This window comes from Cucumis melo, chromosome 3, assembly GCF_025177605.1.
Source record: "Cucumis melo cultivar AY chromosome 3, USDA_Cmelo_AY_1.0, whole genome shotgun sequence".
NCBI lineage: Eukaryota > Viridiplantae > Streptophyta > Magnoliopsida > Cucurbitales > Cucurbitaceae > Cucumis > Cucumis melo.
The window spans coordinates 25,261,564-25,280,015 of NC_066859.1; the positions used below are offsets into that span (position 1 = coordinate 25,261,564).

General features: G+C 34.1%; 4 protein-coding genes and 1 long non-coding RNA gene across 7 annotated transcripts; 2 read left to right on the plus strand and 3 right to left on the minus strand.

Moving 5' to 3' along the window:
* Positions 1–1,149: 1,149 nt before the first annotated feature.
* Positions 1,150–3,996, minus strand: LOC103488502 (transcription and mRNA export factor ENY2). Its single transcript, XM_008447283.3, has 5 exons — positions 3,846–3,996; positions 3,615–3,702; positions 3,451–3,545; positions 3,056–3,132; positions 1,150–1,594 (listed from the first exon to the last, which is right to left on the minus strand). Coding segments are annotated over exons 1-5 (336 nt in total). The 5' UTR covers positions 3,848–3,996; the 3' UTR covers positions 1,150–1,520.
* Positions 3,997–5,489: 1,493 nt separating this feature from the next.
* On the plus strand, positions 5,490–6,075 carry LOC103488501 (NCT transcriptional regulatory complex subunit A). Its single transcript, XM_008447282.3, has one exon. The coding sequence runs from the start codon at positions 5,490–5,492 to the stop codon at positions 5,910–5,912; it is 423 nt and encodes a 140-aa protein (XP_008445504.2). The 3' UTR covers positions 5,913–6,075.
* Positions 6,076–6,097: 22 nt separating this feature from the next.
* Positions 6,098–10,343, minus strand: LOC103488500 (65-kDa microtubule-associated protein 8). Of its 3 annotated transcripts, none has more exons than XM_008447281.3 (11): positions 9,861–10,342; positions 9,580–9,783; positions 9,153–9,410; positions 8,801–9,013; positions 8,341–8,496; positions 8,103–8,262; positions 7,858–8,009; positions 7,681–7,768; positions 7,412–7,485; positions 6,987–7,061; positions 6,098–6,732 (listed from the first exon to the last, which is right to left on the minus strand). In XM_008447281.3, the coding sequence occupies exons 1-11, from the start codon at positions 9,945–9,947 to the stop codon at positions 6,409–6,411; spliced, it is 1,791 nt and encodes a 596-aa protein (XP_008445503.2). In that variant the 5' UTR covers positions 9,948–10,342; the 3' UTR covers positions 6,098–6,408. The 3 variants fall into 3 exon arrangements, 2 of the variants coding, with proteins under 2 accessions (XP_008445503.2, XP_008445502.2); XM_008447280.3 differs by having other exon boundaries at positions 6,098–6,735; positions 9,861–10,341; XR_007819445.1 differs by lacking the exon at positions 6,098–6,732 and having other exon boundaries at positions 6,986–7,061; positions 7,573–7,768; positions 9,861–10,343.
* LOC127148450 (uncharacterized) lies at positions 9,582–11,869 on the plus strand. Its single transcript, XR_007819446.1, has 2 exons — positions 9,582–9,699; positions 11,501–11,869. It is a non-coding gene; the product is annotated as an uncharacterized LOC127148450 (long non-coding RNA).
* A 1,354-nt stretch (positions 11,870–13,223) lies between these two features.
* LOC103488499 (probable arabinosyltransferase ARAD1) lies at positions 13,224–16,516 on the minus strand. Its single transcript, XM_008447278.3, has 4 exons — positions 15,925–16,516; positions 14,703–14,999; positions 14,490–14,585; positions 13,224–14,013 (listed from the first exon to the last, which is right to left on the minus strand). Exons 1-4 carry the CDS (start codon positions 16,396–16,398, stop codon positions 13,591–13,593), a joined length of 1,290 nt encoding a protein of 429 aa, XP_008445500.2. The 5' UTR covers positions 16,399–16,516; the 3' UTR covers positions 13,224–13,590.
* Positions 16,517–18,452: the final 1,936 nt, after the last annotated feature.

Consider the following 18,452-nt stretch of genomic DNA (forward strand, 5'->3'; position numbering starts at 1 on the left):
ACTCAATTGAATTTGTCACTTTAGTGCTTGATGCGCCATAAGCGTTGTATTCATGTCACCCATGTTACTGTGCACCATCCCCAAATGATTAGTCAAACCGTTAGGTTCAAGGTTTTTATTTGTTATATTAATTGGCTCGAAGCTTCTTTCATAGAGATCCAACCTTCTCCTTGGGACCTTTTACCTTGAGTTGTGTGTGCTTTCTTTTTGTGTTTGGTTCATTTTTTGCTCGTGTGTTCCTTGTTATTATGGTGTCTGTCAGGTCCATCCCTCTTTTCTGTAATCTATTGAATATTTGAAACAATAGAAGGAAGTCCATAGAAATTCTAGATGGTTTTAAGAGTTTGGTATTTGAGTGTCTAATTTGCCTCGCATCTTCTAAAATTTATGACATTATTGAACATACTTTATCTTACGATAAAAAACTGTTAGATTGTTCTATCAAACTTAAAATTCAATCAAATTTTTTGAGAGCTATTGAATAATACCACTCCTTCTTTTATGATAATACAGTCGTTTCGCCTCAAATTCTTTGATCCTCTATTTTGAGTCGTCCGGAGGTTATGAAATAGCTCGACTGTAAGGAGAGGGGAGAAGCGAAACGACTGTATTATTGAAGGAACCTGTCTAATAGATTTGTTAACAAAGTTAATGCATACAATAGATGTGACCCAACTCATCTTTAGAAATTCTTTTAGCATTAAAGGAAAATAAGCAAATGGTAAGGAATCTCAATTTTGTATTTCATATTTTCATGAATTCGGTAGCATAATGCTCCTTCACTTAGTATTTCGTGTTTCTCACATGTATAAACTATATAGTATTATAGGGATAAAAAAACATAAGCATAAATTCATTATATTCAAAATTTGCACTATTTAGATCCAAGAATTCAATAACAGAAATTGTTTGCCAAACACATTCACAACTCTCTACGAATCGCATAAAACAAAATTGAGAACATAACCAAACAACTCCTAAACTTTTCAACTCTCTACATACATCCTCATGTGTAATATAACCCTTTACTTATTGAACTGCTTGGCAAATAATGAAAATGATGTTAGGGCAATATAAGCAACATCGATCTCCAAGTCGGAGGTTTGATTCCCACACCCAAGATATAGAAAATAAAATAACAATGGAACAAATCCAAAATATATAATATGCCATTGAGGTAGACCCAACCAAGAGTTACAATTGACCAAATTTTCAGTAAAAACAGACTTGTTATCATGAAAGTTAGAGAGTCTTTCATAAATCTCATACAGCTAGCTTTTTACATGCATATTCTACAACAAAAACACTCACCAACCCGGTTCTCGTTGACTGCGAGCTTACACAATGCGACATTCTTCATAACCTGAAGATGGAACTTGACTTGGATTCTCCAACAGAATCGATAAAATTTGACAAGTTCAAACAAATTCATTTTATAGGTATAGATTAATTGGTTTTAGCCGGTTTAGTAAGGATATGAAGGAGATACTTTTCTGCAGCTTGCAGTCATCTCGTGTATGTTAGATGGCTGTTGATGCAAGGAAAGATCGGATGCGCTGCAGCAGCTCGGCTTTCACTGAATCTGGAACTGAGGCTACACGACATCATTTGAACTAAAGTCAGCAACGGGTTCGGCAATAACCAGAAGCACACTTGAATGGGTGAATGAGATAAGATTATGACTAAATATGCCAGTCATCAAGACAAAACTCTCGAGTCAGTACAGAAAAAGTACAAGACAAGTTAATGTTATGGCAAGTACATTTTAACGTGGTGAGCAATTCACCTTCATAAGAAAACTTTTCAAATGTGAATAACACAAAAATCAACCGGAACAAAATGGACTACGGAGGTTTAATTGGCAAAATGGCTATGGAAGTCTCCTCTTGTGGTTGGTTCTTTGGGTGCAGTTTAAAAAATCGTAATGGGTTGTAACATAATGGATGCAAGTTTAAATTGTTGGGAGTGTCCCTCATGAGAACTCAAAACCCCTTAATGACTTCAATTCTTTCTCTATTGTGTTAAGCCGGTTCTGTGGAAGAGTGTGAAAATCAAACTTCGCCAGGAGTAAAAGTGAGTTTTTTCTAAGTTCTTACTGACTCATATTCAGAATATTCCTCAACAATGACACACATACGAATACAGACTGCATATATAACAGGAATTCACCTTAACAATTTATAAGAAATGAAATTTGCATGAGCTTTGAATCGTTCGTGACTACTTTCTATCAACCAAGCATAACTCATTGAGTCATCGGTTATATTATTGGTCTATTGTTTTGTGCAAAATGTTTTAGTTAATATATTTTTAAATTATCAGTCATTCTCGGAGTCATAACATCCGATTTGACTCCTTATAATTTGATTTGATGTAAAGGAATTCTTCCAATGTAAAGGCTCCTATTGTTGTTGACTTTTTATATTAGACTGATAGCTATGATCTCATACAGCTGTGGATCCAGAATTTTTTTTACGGGGGCTTTGTAGTTCAGTAAAATTAATTTGAAAAAAAGAATGTAAGTAGTGTGACTTGAACCTGGGTCTAGAGGGACTAGATGACATTTTTATCACTGGGTTAGCTACTGGTATTGGTATAGTTACAACTTATATAATATAGATATATATAAAGAACACAAAGTTGAGGGGATTAGACTTGCACTAAATCCCCCGATGATCTCGCATACATTGGCACAGGAGTCCTCTAATTTGATTACTCTAAATCACCGTACTTTAAAAATATGGGATAATAGCTGTGAGGAATGTGGTGAGCACAGGAATCTTACAGGCTTACAAAGGCAGGACAGAATGTAACTGGGTTTGTATACAGATAGAGTTGGTTGCACCTCACCTTGTGTCATAAAAGTACGTAAACTATAAGCCTTTCTAGGATTCATAAATATGAAGTTTTCTTGCATCATATGTAACAATTGTTAGAGGGTGTAGGAAATCAAGGATCCTTACACCAGCAAAAGCGATCAAATGATAACATATCAGAAGTTTATGATAAATGCAACCAATAGCAACCAATTCTAAAATGGAAAGTGAGAACGAACCTCTGCCTTTTGGAGTAATGACCTGCACAAGGTCATCAACACTAACATTGTTCCTTCCTTTCTTCCTTACATATGCCCTAGAGAAACAACAGGGAGATTCAAAAGTCTTAGCCTTGGAATGAAAGAATTGATATGATCATATAGCAAATCTCCACTTCCAGGACTGTTAATGGAATACCCTTAGACAAAACTAGAACTACATCAGTTCTAATTTTCCGTTTGAATTAATTTCAAAGCAACCTTTACACATCAAGCCACACTATAGCGTTTTTCTTTCAGCAATTACTCGTTAATTAGTGACTGATACGGTACAGGAAATGATCAAACATTTCTTGAAAAACAATAGAAACAAGAAATCGATACATAAATTGAATAAATATATAGGAGAGTGGAACCTGCAGAGTGCTTTCATCTCATCTTTCCAGCCGCATTCAATGAGCCTCTCTCTCAAGAGCTCTTTCAGCCGCTCTTTCTCACCACTTTCAATCAGCTGTCCAGAAAGAAATCCAATCAAAATCATAAAGAAAAAAAAGACAGACGGACCGAATAAACTGCAGACCTTGATGTTGATTGATTCTTGAAAAGTGGGTTGGTGTTCTCGATCATCCTCCGGTTCAGGCGTCGGAGGCCGATTAATAGAAGCCCTCCTGTCGTAGCAGAAATTAGGGCATGGCGATTATAGCCATGGATTGAAGCTTGAAGAATTAGCCCCATCGATGCGAAAATTTCAATTTGGTAAAGTGATGATCTGATGAAAGACGACCAGAAATCTGACTTAGGAGAGACTTACATTCAATTATCAAAGATTATGGTTAGAGATTGTTGTTGAAAAAATTTCACTTTCACGGCGACACAGCGCGTCCAACTACACCGCGAGGAACAGCTGACTGGAGACGACGATAAGTGGCGGATTTTATTATTATCTATTTATATGTTTTTTCTTTTACCGCCTTAAAGAAAATGAAAATTCTTCGACTAAAATTAAATTAGATTTAAATATAGGAACAAAATAGTGTTTTTTTTTTCAAGAGGATCAAAATAATAATTAAATCCTATGTAGTAAAATTATTTTTAATGAAAAAACTCAACCGAACGCAGGGTGGTTTAGAATAATGTTCCATACAAATAGATGTAGACATTAGTTGATCGTGATTTTTCGTAGATAAACCTTAATATCTTGATATGTTTTGTTACTTGTGTTTGTTTATTTTGTTGTATTTAAAATTAGTCCACTTACATATACTATTTTAACCAAAGAAACACGACTTTTTCATTTGCTTCAATTTTTTATTATGTGGTAATATTCTAGAGACCGTATAAATGTTTAAAATGATATGATATAGTTGGATCTATGCCTCGTGATTTAAAAATATATATTGCATGTCTATATCTATAAAGTTATTTTCAATTCTTGTGATAGTATTCGGTGATCCTTTTTGTTTATTTTTATGAAATATATGAGTGATAAAGTATTTAACTTATGTAACTTCCATAGGTAAAATAAATATTTCGTGTACAATTTATAATTAATGCTAAGAGAGCATGTTCAACTCAATAATAGTTAACACAGTTTTTTCTTTCGATGTTGAAAGTTCGATCTCCACCCCTATTATATGGTTAAGGAATATATATATATATATATATATATATATATATATATAAAAGACATCTAAAATAGAAAGTGTTAGATTATAGTAAAATTTACACATTACGCTACTGTGACCAATCACATGATTATAACAATTGCATTTTGTGGAACTTGCTTTTTTCATGTATAAATGTATGATTAAATGTTAAGAGATAATGCATTGATGTCAACATCTCCGGTAGTACCATTAGAATGGAATCCAACAGAACAAACCTTACTCTTAATTAATTATTGACATCGTTCTAAAAAAACATTAATTATACATATAAGAAGAAGTCATGTTGCACACTTAAAAGACGATAAAAACAAATGATATTAAATTTAAGACTTATACGAAGGTAGAACAACTAAACTTAAACATTTTAAACTACAAAAACTAAAAAATGAAAACCAAAATTTAAGGACTAAAATACAATTTTACATTTTTTTTTCCTTTTCCTTTTATTTTTCCTAGGTCACTGTGAAGGTATAAAAACATTTATGAAATTGATATTTTTGTTTTTTTCTTTAGAAAATGCACAAAAATTCATTATTTCAGGGCGGGAAAACCTCTCGGGAGGACAATGAAATGCCCAAAGAGCCCCCACCACAATTCAAAGAGGCCTACCCATATTGCCTGAGCCATAACGTAGTAATGCAGGGCTATTTTCGTCATATAAAATTTCCAGCCTCCTCTTCCCGCCATTACAAATCCCCAAATCTTAATCGTTCAATCAGAATAATTTGTTCGTAATTCTGGATCGAAAGCCATTTTTCGGCAGCCATCACTTCATTCAGATTCCGGACATGGAGGAAGAGGAATCCGGCGAGGCTATCCGGCCAGAATTTCCGACGGGCCGAGTGAAGAAGATAATGAAGCTCGACAAGGACATTGGCAAAGTGAATTCAGAAGCCTTGTTTCTAGTCTCATGCGCCACAGAACTCTTCCTTAAGCTTCTAGCTGAAAAATCTGCAGAAGTCGCCGCTGAGAAGAAACGGAAGACCGTGAAGCTTGAACACATCCGAATGGCCGTCAAAAGGCATCGCTCGATCAGTGATTTTCTTCTCGATTCACTTCCTCTTCCGTCTCAGCCGTCGGATGCACCGGCGAAGGACGAGAATCGCATTCGCGCTGTCGTTGACAAAGTGGCTCCTGCAGGAACGCGTCGCATCGATGATTTCTTTCGTCGGCCAACTAAGACAACGTCGGCGGAGACCAACGAGTCATAGGCGCTCAATCTTCAACAGGCAAAAGCTCACAAGCACAATTGATGGCTTACTTTTTGGCGTTTGTTTGTCTAGAGTTAGCAACTCCATATTTGATCATTAGAGGATAAAATTGTTTGTTAATGAACATTACATGACTTATACTATCTTGTTTATTTCAACAAAATTTCATTTAAATTTCACATAAGTAGAACAAAATTCAAACTAGAACACTGAATTGATGCAGTTGAGATGAAGTTTGATACAACGTGGACAATCAAAACGAAGGGTGGTTGACTTTCACTCTCTATGTATAAGCATTATTTTGTGGACCTAGATTGAGGTTTGTACAGGAAAAATAATTGAAATGAAAAAGAAAGTCAGACAGAATAATTACTCGAGTATCTCTCTATTTTCCACTAAGACATAAGCTTATTCGCAGGCTTGAATGGTTCCCTCAAACTTTATTCTGTGGGATTATCTTTTTGAATGGCATTTGAACTTGAACTTATGCAGTGAACTAAGGAGATATTGGGCCAGAAAATGTGGATACCACCGAAGCCGTTTCATCTCTGACCTGAGAAACAAGGTTGTGTCGAAGAGCTATATTTTGTACAGGTGATTTTCTCCCTTCTTTCAAAATAGAAATGCCTTGAGTTGATGAATTTATGCTGTTTGATTCCAATTGTTGGATTCCAAGAGAAATCCTTTTGTTCAAAGCTATGGCATTGCTATGACCCCCATTAATGCTAGCATTTGAAAGACGCCGACTGCTGGTGCTTGGCCTCGGTCCATAGAAGTTATCTGGCTGGATTATAACTTGTGTTTGCACTTTTTTCTTCTCCTGCTGGAAAAAGAAAAACCATCACGAAACCAAACCACCTACAGAAAACTGGTAAATATTTTTGCAGAAGAGTATATCAAATTTTGTGATGTGGGTATGGGGGAAACAAGAGATCCGCTTTCACCATGTTGAGATTCATATTTAAAAGTCTGCGACCTTACTTGAGTAGATCTATTCTATAGGTTTTACAACTGTATCCTTTAGTTCTAAAGATTAATATTTAAAAGTATGCTGCAGGGAAACATTGAACTTACCCTTAGTCTCCTCTTCTCCTCCTCCTTTTCCTGTCTCAGGGCATTGTATTCCTCCAACATTGCTAGCAAAGGCACCTGAAAATAGCACACATGTTTTTTCATGATTAACAGATAACTTTGTATTCTTGGCAAGGTGGGATAAACAAAGAAAAACTACTAGATCTTAATTTTAGGGACAAGACATGGATACTCTACATGCATAAGTTTTGGTGATCTTGTTTATCTACCAAACCTGTTTCATTTGAAATTGCCTAAGAAGGTACTTCAATTGGTTTATGCAAGCCTTTAATTTTCTTTATCTACCTTGAATACCTGACCCTTTTAGATGTTTTTTGAAGATCATTTATAATATTTAGAATCATTTTCTCAGATAAAGAATACCACATCACAGCGACAACATAGCTGCAGGTAATTATATAGCTTACCTCATCATACAAGAACACTTTGCTTCTTTCTGCCTCCCAATTCTTAGTCTTTTCCAGAAGCAATTCCACCAATGCTGCAGTTTACGTCCATTTTCAAGAGGAGAGAGATAGTGAAGTCATTTTAAAATCCTAGTTATATGTCCAAATTTCAAGAAGCTCACATCTCTTTGGCCTGGAAAGATATTGTACTGAAAGATGGTCTGGCCAATTTAAGACAACCCATCTTTAAAGCCTTCCTTGCAGTTCATGGAAATTATTGCTGATATTACCTGGAATTTTGTTGACTGCTATTCTTGCTCGTTCTGCACGTCTGAGATTCTTGTGAGCACCTCTGCTGACTGAGTATCGACTTTGATCCTGAAAGCTCGGTCATGTTTATAGCCAATATTTATGGTTAAGATTGCATCAAGTAATTGTCTTCTATAGCTTAGAGGAAAGTTACCAACCATGCTATATTCTTCCAACCAGCGCTCTTCATCACATGCTAACATCCATTTCTCAACTTTCTCCATTATAGTCTTCCGGCTATATGCTTCTTCTTTTGCTCTTAATATCTGTTCATCCATGCTTGCGAGGAGATTAGCATGGTCAATTTCCCCTTTTACAGTACACAGAAGTCAGTTTCTGGATTATTATAGATTTGTATAAAGTACGTGATATTCTCTAACATTGATGCCATTACACACTGTACCAGAATTAATAAGATTTATTATTTTTTCCATTTCCGATCTTGAAGGTATCTCCATGTGCGATTTGTTACATACATCTTCCAGATCCTTCTGTTTCTTGATAAACAGCTCTTTCATCTTGCTTGCTTTTAGTTGATCAAGCCGTCTGACTTCAGCCTCAGCCTTGAAATATTTTATCTCACGTAATTAGCACCTAATTCAGTAAATTTTCCATTTACCTATACCAGACGTTGGTAATACCTGCTCGATTATATATACCGTGAGGCTCCCAGGTTCAGATATTTCAGGTGATGATACTGATAATAGACGAATTACATGGGAAAACAATCGGCGATCACCGTAAGGTGAATCCATAAGATCCCACAAGTTTGTCAATGCTTTCCCAAGATTGTGAAGCTGCAGAAAACATTGCAGCAATTTATTAAATAGTGTTTTTTTCTACAGTATTGGAGCAGTTGGCATTTGAAGATTGAAACCATCAGTTTACGTGTAGGTAAACGATGACTGCTGGTTTCACTTAGTTTTGATGATTGTGCTTTATTTATACTGCAGTAACAGTCGTGTTAAGTTTGTGATAATTTTATGCCTTTCCTACTCGCATACAATTATGGTAGTGATCAGATTTAGCTCTAGCAGTTGAACTTTTTCTATTTTTGGACGTAGCATAAATATGTCGTTTGGCAAGTACAAGTTTCATCACCTTTTCAAGTCGTTGCTGTTTTTCTTCCTTAAGAGACTCCACAGTGCATTTAAGCTTTTCTAAAACGGAGTCGCTAATATTCTTTGATCTTCCAAAGGGGTCGTCCAAGCTTGGGTGAATCTTGGTGATAATCGTGGAAGCATCCATCCCCAGTGTTGCAGACAATTTGTGGACTGTGTCTATGTATTTCCCCGCTCTCTGAAGCCTTTCATTCTATCAAAAAGAAAAACGAGAAAAATGGTTATGCATACAAACTTAGAAGTTGGAAACATTCTGTGTTGTGTGTGCCATGTCATGTATGCGTGTTTCCATTTATAGTAAAATCTTAATTAAATGTGGCTCAAATTAGCACCTTTTCACTGTGAAGTCTTTGCAACTCATTCTGATATTCCTCAAGTTTATTAAGGGAAAGATCATTCTCATTCACAATGACAACAGGCGAGGAATCATCACACTCTGACTGGCCCCCTATTTCTGCAGAGATTTTGAGGATTTGTCCTTGTACGGACCTGAACTGTTTCACCCTCTCCTCTTTTCTCAGCCGCATCTCCCTCAGAGCTGGAGTTATTGAATCAAGCTGCTCTTTCAAAGTTCCCGTCATCTTTTCTGGCTGATCAGACACGTCCAATCAACACATACAATTGGGTGAGAACTTGAGCACGTCAAATTACGTGTAAAAATGATTGATGTTATGATATTATTGTGATAGTTTAACAATTTAAGCAGTGATTTGAACTGATGGAAGAGGTTTGGTTTGGAGAATAATCATCATTGCATACCCGTCCAGGAAGAGAACGTTCTCCAAGGGACAACAGAAGATGCGTAAACTCAGCCTCAGCTTCTGCAAGTTCCTGATGAAGTCGAGCTCTAGACACATTTGCACCATCAACTTTTTTCCGGTAAACTTCTAAACACTCTTGTTCCAATTCCAGAAGAACCTTCTCTCTGTCAAATTGATCTTCTCCCACTTCGTCCCAAATCATCTGTTATCATTAGTTTACTTAAGTTAATACAACTAATAAATAGATAGTGTAAGAACAAACAAAGTCCACATCCATGCCTGCAACTCCTGAAGTAGATATCCGCATGAAGTTTCAAGCATAGTTGAACTTCGCATTCCAATTGGAGTTTGGAATGAAGACATCATTTCTTGGAAACTTTAGATGGAGTATTTTCCGAAACCTCAAGCCTTGAAAGGTTGTGTTAATCAACTGAAAAGTTGGTTGGAGAAAGAGAGAGAGAAGAGAAAGATTGAGAGGTGGGTTTTAGTTTTTGCTTAAACGACAAGCGTAGGGTGTATGTGACAGAGGGTGGGTATAGTGCGTTTCGTGTATGCTTTAGTTCAAAGGATCGCCATTTATCTCTCTTCACCTTTATCCTTTCCTTTCCTTTTCCCTCCTCCCTCCTCTATCATTTCGTCTTCCATTTTATTAACCATTAAGACAGCGAGTCCCCGTCTTCCTCCATTAATAAGATGACCTCTCTTATTCTCAACTCCTACATCTCTTTTTACACTCTCCTCCTCCTACAACAGCCTATCCCCCCACCCCAAATAATAACAACAACAACAAATAAAAGTGTAACAGAGTGCTAAGATTTTTCAGAACTTGATTCTCAAGCAACCCTCCTTTTGGTTATGTATACAATATTAGCCTTAAATGAACGAAATAACAGCTTTGTTTTATTTTTTTTCCTTCTTTTGATCTACATTGGCGTCCAGCCCACACCTCAACAAATCTTACCGAACAATTTGTTTGACCCTATTAACATTTGGGTGTCAATAAAATTCATAAAATACTATAATCCTAGGTAGGGACAGTGACAATCTTAAATTGAGTCATAACCGATTAAATATATAGTAATATTTTTAAAAATTGCAAATATAGCAAAATCTATCAGTGATAGAGTTCTATAATTGATAAATTCTTATGGTTTATCAGTGATAGACCAACATTTGTTACATGGTCTATCAGTGATAGATTCATTCATTGACAGATTTTGACAAATTTTGCTATATTTGCAATTTTTTTAAAATGTTGCTATACTTCATTATTTTGAATATAATTACTATATTTGCAACTATCCCTAACGTCAGATCTTCATCAAGATCATGTCCATATATTTACTACTAGATCAATCTATGATAATTATTAATCTTGGTTCTGTTTGGTAACTATCTTGTGTTTGGTTTTTGTCTTGAAAATTAAGCCTACAAACACTATTTTTACCTTTAAATTTCTTCTTTTATTATTTACTTTATATTAATGGTTTAAAAAACCAAACCAAAATTTGAAAACTAAACAAGTAGCTTTTAAAGGCTTGTTTTTGTTTTTGAAATTTAATTTAAGAATTCAACCACATTATTTGTAAAAGATGGAAAGAAAACAAACTTATTTCAAAATAAAAAAACAAAATGATTGTTAAAGTCTTTGTTTTTATGTTTTTCTTTTTAATTGAAGTCAAGTTCTCAACAAATTTTAGGCTCAAAAGTAAAAGCATAGTCTTAAGACATGCAAGTACAGTATAACTTTAGTGAGACAAATGCTGTTGGTTATATTCCAACTTATATTATATGGAAATTTGTTTGCTGCTTAATCAAGATTTTACTTTCCTCAATTTTCTAATGGTAGCTTTGTTTTGTCCACATCTTATATTCAACTCCTTTTTAATAAAAAAGAAATTCTCTTTGTTTCTTATTAGAGTTAATCTTGTGGAAGAAGAAGTAGAAAAGGTTAGGGATACGAAGAGTGTGAAGGACTCAATAAATTGATAAAGACATTGGCGTTAGTGACTTCACAGCTTCAAGAACTTCAAAGACAGAACTCAAAACCAAAATAACATGTTTGCTTCCTCAATGGGTATTCTATTCCATTGTTATCTCCAACGGATCAAACTATTATCTACGCTATTATATTTACTTCATAATTCTTAATTTTTCAACTTTCTTCCCAATTTGATCCTTATTCTATTTAGATTTTGCTATGAACCCTTGTATCGAAAGAAAATTTATTGTAAATAACAAGAACTATTCAAAATATTTACGAAAGATGACAATTCTAGAATTTTCTATCAATGACATCAATACACCTTGAATATTTCTATTAGGGGTATCTACCTATATTGTTTATATAATTTAAAATTTGTGTTATATTATATGGTTGAAAATGTTCTTCATGAAAAGTAGTTATTTAAGTATTGTTTTATTAATATGTGTGAATATTTGGATATGGTAGTTCGAGGTTGTGCTTTTTTAAAAGAAAAAATGCAAACACATGAGTTCATGTGCCGAGTTGCATTGGGTGTTGTGTTGTAGTGATATGGATGTCATAAAAGAAAAGATTATTCAATGATTAACAAAACTTTATATTAGAAATGATCTAATTAAGCACTTTTAATTGATTAAGGGTAAAATTGAGAATCTTAAATGAGTGCAACCAAATTGAAGAAATGAAGAGTGGGAATATGGCATAATTAATAGAATAGATTTTGGCAATAATTCCAAATTGAAAAATCAAATATTTTTTTTTAAAGTAATAACTAAATCATTAATTATATATAAAATAAATTATATGGAAATCTTCTATGAAAACTCTTTTTTCTTTTAATATTTGTAATTATCCATATCATATTATGCCTATCGAGAAGGTGTCAAGATAACTCATAGGAATGAGACCATTTCTCAATTTTACTAGTTGAATCGATTATGGTTTTAACTATTTGAGAAAAAAATTTAAAAATTATGAAGGCATATATTTAGTTTGAAATTGTAAGTTTTGCTTTTGGTTGTTTATCAACCATCTGATTTGAACGTTGGAATTACTACAATAAATACCAAATACTTTTGCTTTCCCTTCTCTTTTTTTTTTCTCTAAATACGTCATGCTGTTATTTGAACTTATAAAATGGTTTAACACTTAAATCAGTTATTTGACATCTCACATGTTACTTGTTTTATATGTATTATTATAATAAGTTTCAAACTCCTTCAAAGTTAATAAATAATAATAAAACAAATAACTACAAAAACATTTCTAACATCTTTTTTTACTTTCAATTGTGTAATATCAATAATGATTGTAATTTCAATTAACTTATTTTTAAAATAAATCTTATTAATTTATTGTTGAATTTTGTTCCATTTTAACTTTTTACTGCCCATCGTAAAAAAATCCTTTTAGTGATTAAATTTAAGATCTAATAAAATTAAACAAATTAAAATATAGAGTTAAAATCCAACAAAGTTTTTGAATAATTAAATTTAAGATCTAATGAAATTAAATGGATTAAAATAAAACAAATATCAAAATTACATTTAGCCATTTATGTGAAATCTAACAAAACAATTATAAAATTGACAGAAGTACAACACAATAAGAATGCAAATGAAGATTTGAAAAGAAAGAACAGCATAATGATGCCAACATTTTGTATCTAAGCAAGAGATTCCAATTCACTTTGTATAACTCCAAGAATACAATTATCTAATAACCCCTTTTGGATCTTATGATAATAACACGATCCAAGCAATGAAATTACAAAGAATTCCTATTACAGACAGGCAGCCCAAAAGACAATCCTCAAAAATTCTCAACATGTCTGTACAAAGCCTCCACAATTAGAGAACTCAAGTGAATGTGAAATTACAACAACGGAATATCAACTATTGGAACCGTGAGTAGAATGTGGTACCTAATTTGGTATCAAACCAGGACAAGAAGTGCAATATGAACTGTTAGGGGAAGTGAGAGTTTAGAGATGCTGGACTAGATCAAAAAATACAACTCCAGTGTTCATCTTCTTTGCCACCAGTCCGGAACTTTCAACCGTCTGCTTCGGTGAACAGTGAGTTTAACTGCAGGAAGCTTGTGCTTCACCTGTCTCCATAACATGTTGACAGCATCTTCTTTCTTTGGAGGGTACTGAAATTCATAGTGATGGGAGATTTCCTTTAGCTTCTTCCACATTTCAATCCATCTCTCTTTAGGAAATTCCCTGAGTTTGTCCACCATGTAACCTGGTTGCAGTGCCTCTTCGAAGGAGAAAAACAATGCGAATTGACTGTAGTCGATTTCATCCTCGTATGGCAGCTCTATTTGATCACTTACAATAACGGGAACACAGTGGCTTACAATAGCATCAAATAGCCGGCAAGATGATGGAGTGTCTCCAGCGGGATGCAGACAGAACTTTGACGATCGCATCCCTTGAGAAGACTGGAGTTATCAGAAGAAGATGGAAGAATGAGATAAACTGGATTTTTTTCCATTATCCTTAAAAAGATGTATCCATATGAAGATAAACTTTTCTCCTTCAAAAGTTCATTCGTTCCGTAACCGAAATTTAAGAAGTTAAATTAATACATGCATATTAATTATCTCGTTTCTTGTACCCCTAATATTTTTTCTTACCATCCAAAACTACCCCAAGGAGAAACCAACTTGTAAGTTTTCATGAGTATCTATGCACTACTTTTAGATGACAGGAGGATTATGGGATTTTGATTCAAAACATACAAAAATATAAAATAAAACAAAATAAGAAATAGGTTTTGATGTTTGCTTTGGTCTGGTCAAGGTATATGATATAGCTTACAAAATTTAAAGCAGCAGAGTAGAATGCACAAAGTTTTCCCAATAAAATAGTCAAATTGAAACTATTTAGCAAAAAGGTAACTGCATATAAACCGTACCGTTTTTATGCTTTTCTCTGTTGCAGCACTACGTTCATAGTGAACGTCGTCATAACCATCTAATATCTTTGCTAGTTTGACACGAATAATGCCATCCTGAAAAGTGTTAATAACATTCAGTTATAAACAACTCCACATCAACAGAGTTCTACTTCCATGAAAAATAATCCAGATTTTAGAATTTAATCGGTCATGAAACTTTAGTCAACTTACATCTTTTCTGAATGTCTTTCCCTGAAAGAAGAGAAGTGTTGGGCGAGACTCAAATGGGTCTGGAGGGTCGTCGTCAATGAAAGAACTCACAACATGCACATATGGTGCTACCACGTCTTTGCCCAAATTCGACATGGTTTTTGGATAGCGACCAAAATCCACAACAATTTGAATTGAGGCATTCACCTGGTTTCGGAGAAATCTGAAAGCATTAGGATGTGTCATGGGAATGACATGGTCTTTGCCTTTAGACCTCTGCCAGTACTTGGATTCGCTCAAGAATTTCATGAGATCAATCTGAGGAAACATTAGTCAAATGATCAAAGCCTATCACTTGAGTGAAGTATAGTTCACTTTATCTATATTACACAACAAAGAAAAATTCATATAACTTTCTCTTCAATACTTTCAAAACTGAGAAAATAAAATTTCAAATAAAAGAACCCTAATACCAAGACAAATTAGTTGCTGACAATCAGAAGAATACAAATAAAAGTCGAGCCATATTTATAAATTTAAGATAAGAATAAGAACTGAAACCCATGTTTCTTTGGCAGAATAACAATGGATGGAACCTAATCTTCATTTACCAACCGATGGAGTGTACCAAAATATAGGACGATATCATGATCAGATGAATAGTTTTCCTAAATAGTGGATTTGTAGATCCTTCATTACAAGTCAACTACCACAATTCGGCTACTGCAATAGATTAATAACAAGTAGGAATGTGGCAAAGACTCGCAGTTGTAACCACGAGATTTACATTAAACTAACATGTTTTTCCCTGGATCTGCATTCCACTCAGTCTAAGATTGTTTAACCGGTTCAAATTCAATTCTAAGCATACGACATTACTTTCCCCTCTTTACATCCTCTTTACCCACCATCAAACAGTCAACCAAAGCGCTAAATGAACGAGTTGAAAATCATCACAGTCCAAGAACTGTGTTGATGGGAAAAAGAACCCCAGTCCAAGAATTGCAAAAGAATTAGCTAAACGTAGGAATATCAATTTAAAACCTACTAGAGACTATAGGCTAAAAGCATTCGCTGAATTCGAGGATCATAATAGAATCCCGCACGGAAAATCCCTCCAAGACCCAAGGATATGAAGTGAGATAGAGAAAACATAGCCAAGGTCTAAACAAGAAGCCAATATGAAATTACAGAATTCAAAAAGAACTACGAACTTAAAACTATATTATCAACTGCAAGGTACCTGCAATTGGTGATCCACCTCCGTAGCCGGATCGGTCATATTACGTCCGTGTGAATTAAAACTCAAGGAAGAGAAAAACGGCACAAAGAAGGCATCGGCATTCTCCGGATCCATAACTCTAACCGCATCTCTGCCATCGCCAGTAGCTTCATGTAAAAGCGAACCCATCATCCAGTACTCCACGCTATGCTGCCGCTTCAATCCCGAGTTTCTGGGCCAGGAAGGCCAAGTGGAGGCGGTGACAGGAGTCTGGTCCAAGTTCCGGCGATTAAGTATGCCGACATTGAAACGACGGGGAAGGTCGTACATGTAGACTCTGAGAGGAGGGTCGGTGGCACAAGGGAAGGGGGAAATTGGCTGAGACTGAAGAAGAGGGAAGAAGTAGGATCTGATGTCGACGGTTCCGACGAGGATTGAGCAAGAAATGAAGAAGATGACAGAGAAAATGAGGAAGAAGATAGCTTTTGAATACATTGCCGGAGCAAGAGATCTTCTGCCGGAATTTCTGTGTAAACCGAATTCTTAAAAGTTGTAGCCACGGGTGGTTCGTTCCTGGGTGGCCTCCGTTGCGTTGAAGAGACGAAATGAATAATTTTTTTTTTTTCTATTATTAATTTTAGATAATTGTATGTTAAGTTTGACCCAAAAATTGGGATCAAAATAAAATTTGTTTAATCTTTTTTAAATCCAAAGTTTTTCTTTATCATCTTCAACCAAATTTGTCAAAACAATCATAATGGCGACGTTTATGGGCCTCATTACCATATGTTTTTGTATTTAGATTGTTATGTTTTGAACGATAAAAAAAAAAAATTATAGAGTAGAAGCAACAGCAAAATCATAATTCAATACGTACAATGTTCGTTGTGATATTTCCTTATTCTCATGCAATCCGCTAATTTTCTCTTAGTTTGATGCTTAAATTGAGATTAATGTTTATAATATGATTAATTCATAACTATGTATAATTGACTAATTAGCGAGTTGATAACTTTATTTTTTATTTAACTTTTTCTTATTACATGTGGGTTTTTCTTAGTGTAGTATACGATTGATGGATGGTGTGATTCACATTAGTTGTTTTGGTTGTTGAACTACTAATCTAGTTTATTATGTTCCATCAAGTTGATTCATTTATTTACCCATGCAGCTATAGTACTAGAAAACCTTTATAATTACAGTGGTGTCTGGCTATGTGCTTTCACGTGTTAATTGATTGTTGTTGTAATATTATTTATAAAATTTGTAAACATAAAATAGTGGTTGTGTTCTATAAATTTTGTGGGAAATTCTCGTATCACCAATAGCATGTTATAAATTAAAGAAGACATCATAGTATGTGTTTAGATGTGATAAAAATATCACTGATAGCATGTTATTAGTGCGATAAAAAATATCACTAATAGCATGTTACGAGTGTGATACAAAATATCACTGATAGCATCATATTAGTGATATAAGCTACACTAGTTAATATTGGTGAGATCATCAATAACATGGTATCAATGATATAAGCTATCATTGATAACCGCAACGATTGAAGGTGGAGACATATGCTGATGATTTCAACCCAATATTTCGCAACAAAAGTTGAGAATAAATTTTGTCAACCGTTTGGTTTTGTTTTGGGTTGTGAGGTTTGGGAATTTCTAGTCTTTTCAAGCATGGGCCTTTTTTTAGCTTGTGTTATAAATAAGATATACTTTTATGCAACAAGGTCTACTTTTATTTTGAAATGTCCAAAATTATTCGCCAATAGGTTCGTGTAAAATAAAAATCAGACTTTTGAAAGTAAATGGTTGTTTAGTACAAAAATTGGGTTGGAGAGTTCGGACTTTCCACCTCAAGGATGAGAAAATGTAGGAAAAATAGATATTTTCAAAAATAGCAATATATTAAAACCATCGATAAAATATATCAAAATTCATCATTTAAGTTTTTCTTTTTGCTATATTTTGTAAACAGTTTCATTTTTTTTTTTGTTATCCATAATAACAAAAAAAGGTGCGTGAGAATGCATAAAAATGTTCAAAAAATTAAAATTTGCGAAGAAAAATGTGGATATAAAAAAAAAATATGTAGACAATAATAAATGTTTAAGAAAATGCAAATAAATCACTATTGTAGTGAAAAACGATTTAAAGAGTGCATTAAATTGAAAATGATGTTTGCAAGAAGCAAATACATTGAATACTAAATCGATATATATATATATATATTGGATTTGAACGCTAAGAAGACTATGATAATTGATAAGATAGAAAAGCACTTTTTGAGTATGTATGCAACTAAATGAAACTCTTATCAAAAAAATAAATAACTACAAGACTAACACGAGTTAAACTTAACTGACATTTGTATGTACCTAAAGATAAAAAGTCTCGAGTTCAAATACTTCTAGCTTCACTCGACAACTTAGCTCGATTCTCATTATTATTGTAAATATGGTTTTTAATATAATATGCACATTCAATTATGAATCAAAATATGATTTTAAAGGCTAAATAAATACACATGAAAAGGGCAAA

Coding starts and splice junctions, on each gene's coding strand:
- LOC103488502 (XM_008447283.3), bottom strand. Junction 3,133..3,450: donor GAGATGAAAGCACTCTGCAG/GTTCCACTCTCC, acceptor TTGTTTCTCTAG/GGCATATGTAAGGAAGAAAG. Junction 1,595..3,055: donor CATTACTCCAAAAGGCAGAG/GTTCGTTCTCAC, acceptor GATGTCGTGTAG/CCTCAGTTCCAGATTCAGTG.
- LOC103488501 (XM_008447282.3), top strand. CDS start 5,490: ATGGAGGAAGAGGAATCCGGCGAGGCTATCCGGCCAGAATTTCCGACG.
- LOC103488500 (XM_008447280.3), bottom strand. CDS start 9,947: ATGATGTCTTCATTCCAAACTCCAATTGGAATGCGAAGTTCAACTATG. Junction 9,784..9,860: donor ATCTACTTCAGGAGTTGCAG/GCATGGATGTGG, acceptor TAATGATAACAG/ATGATTTGGGACGAAGTGGG. Junction 6,736..6,986: donor AGGAGAAGAGGAGACTAAGG/GTAAGTTCAATG, acceptor TTCTTTTTCCAG/CAGGAGAAGAAAAAAGTGCA.
- LOC103488499 (XM_008447278.3), bottom strand. CDS start 16,398: ATGTATTCAAAAGCTATCTTCTTCCTCATTTTCTCTGTCATCTTCTTC. Junction 14,586..14,702: donor GAAAGACATTCAGAAAAGAT/GTAAGTTGACTA, acceptor AACACTTTTCAG/GATGGCATTATTCGTGTCAA. Junction 14,014..14,489: donor CAGAGAAAAGCATAAAAACG/GTACGGTTTATA, acceptor TGATAACTCCAG/TCTTCTCAAGGGATGCGATC.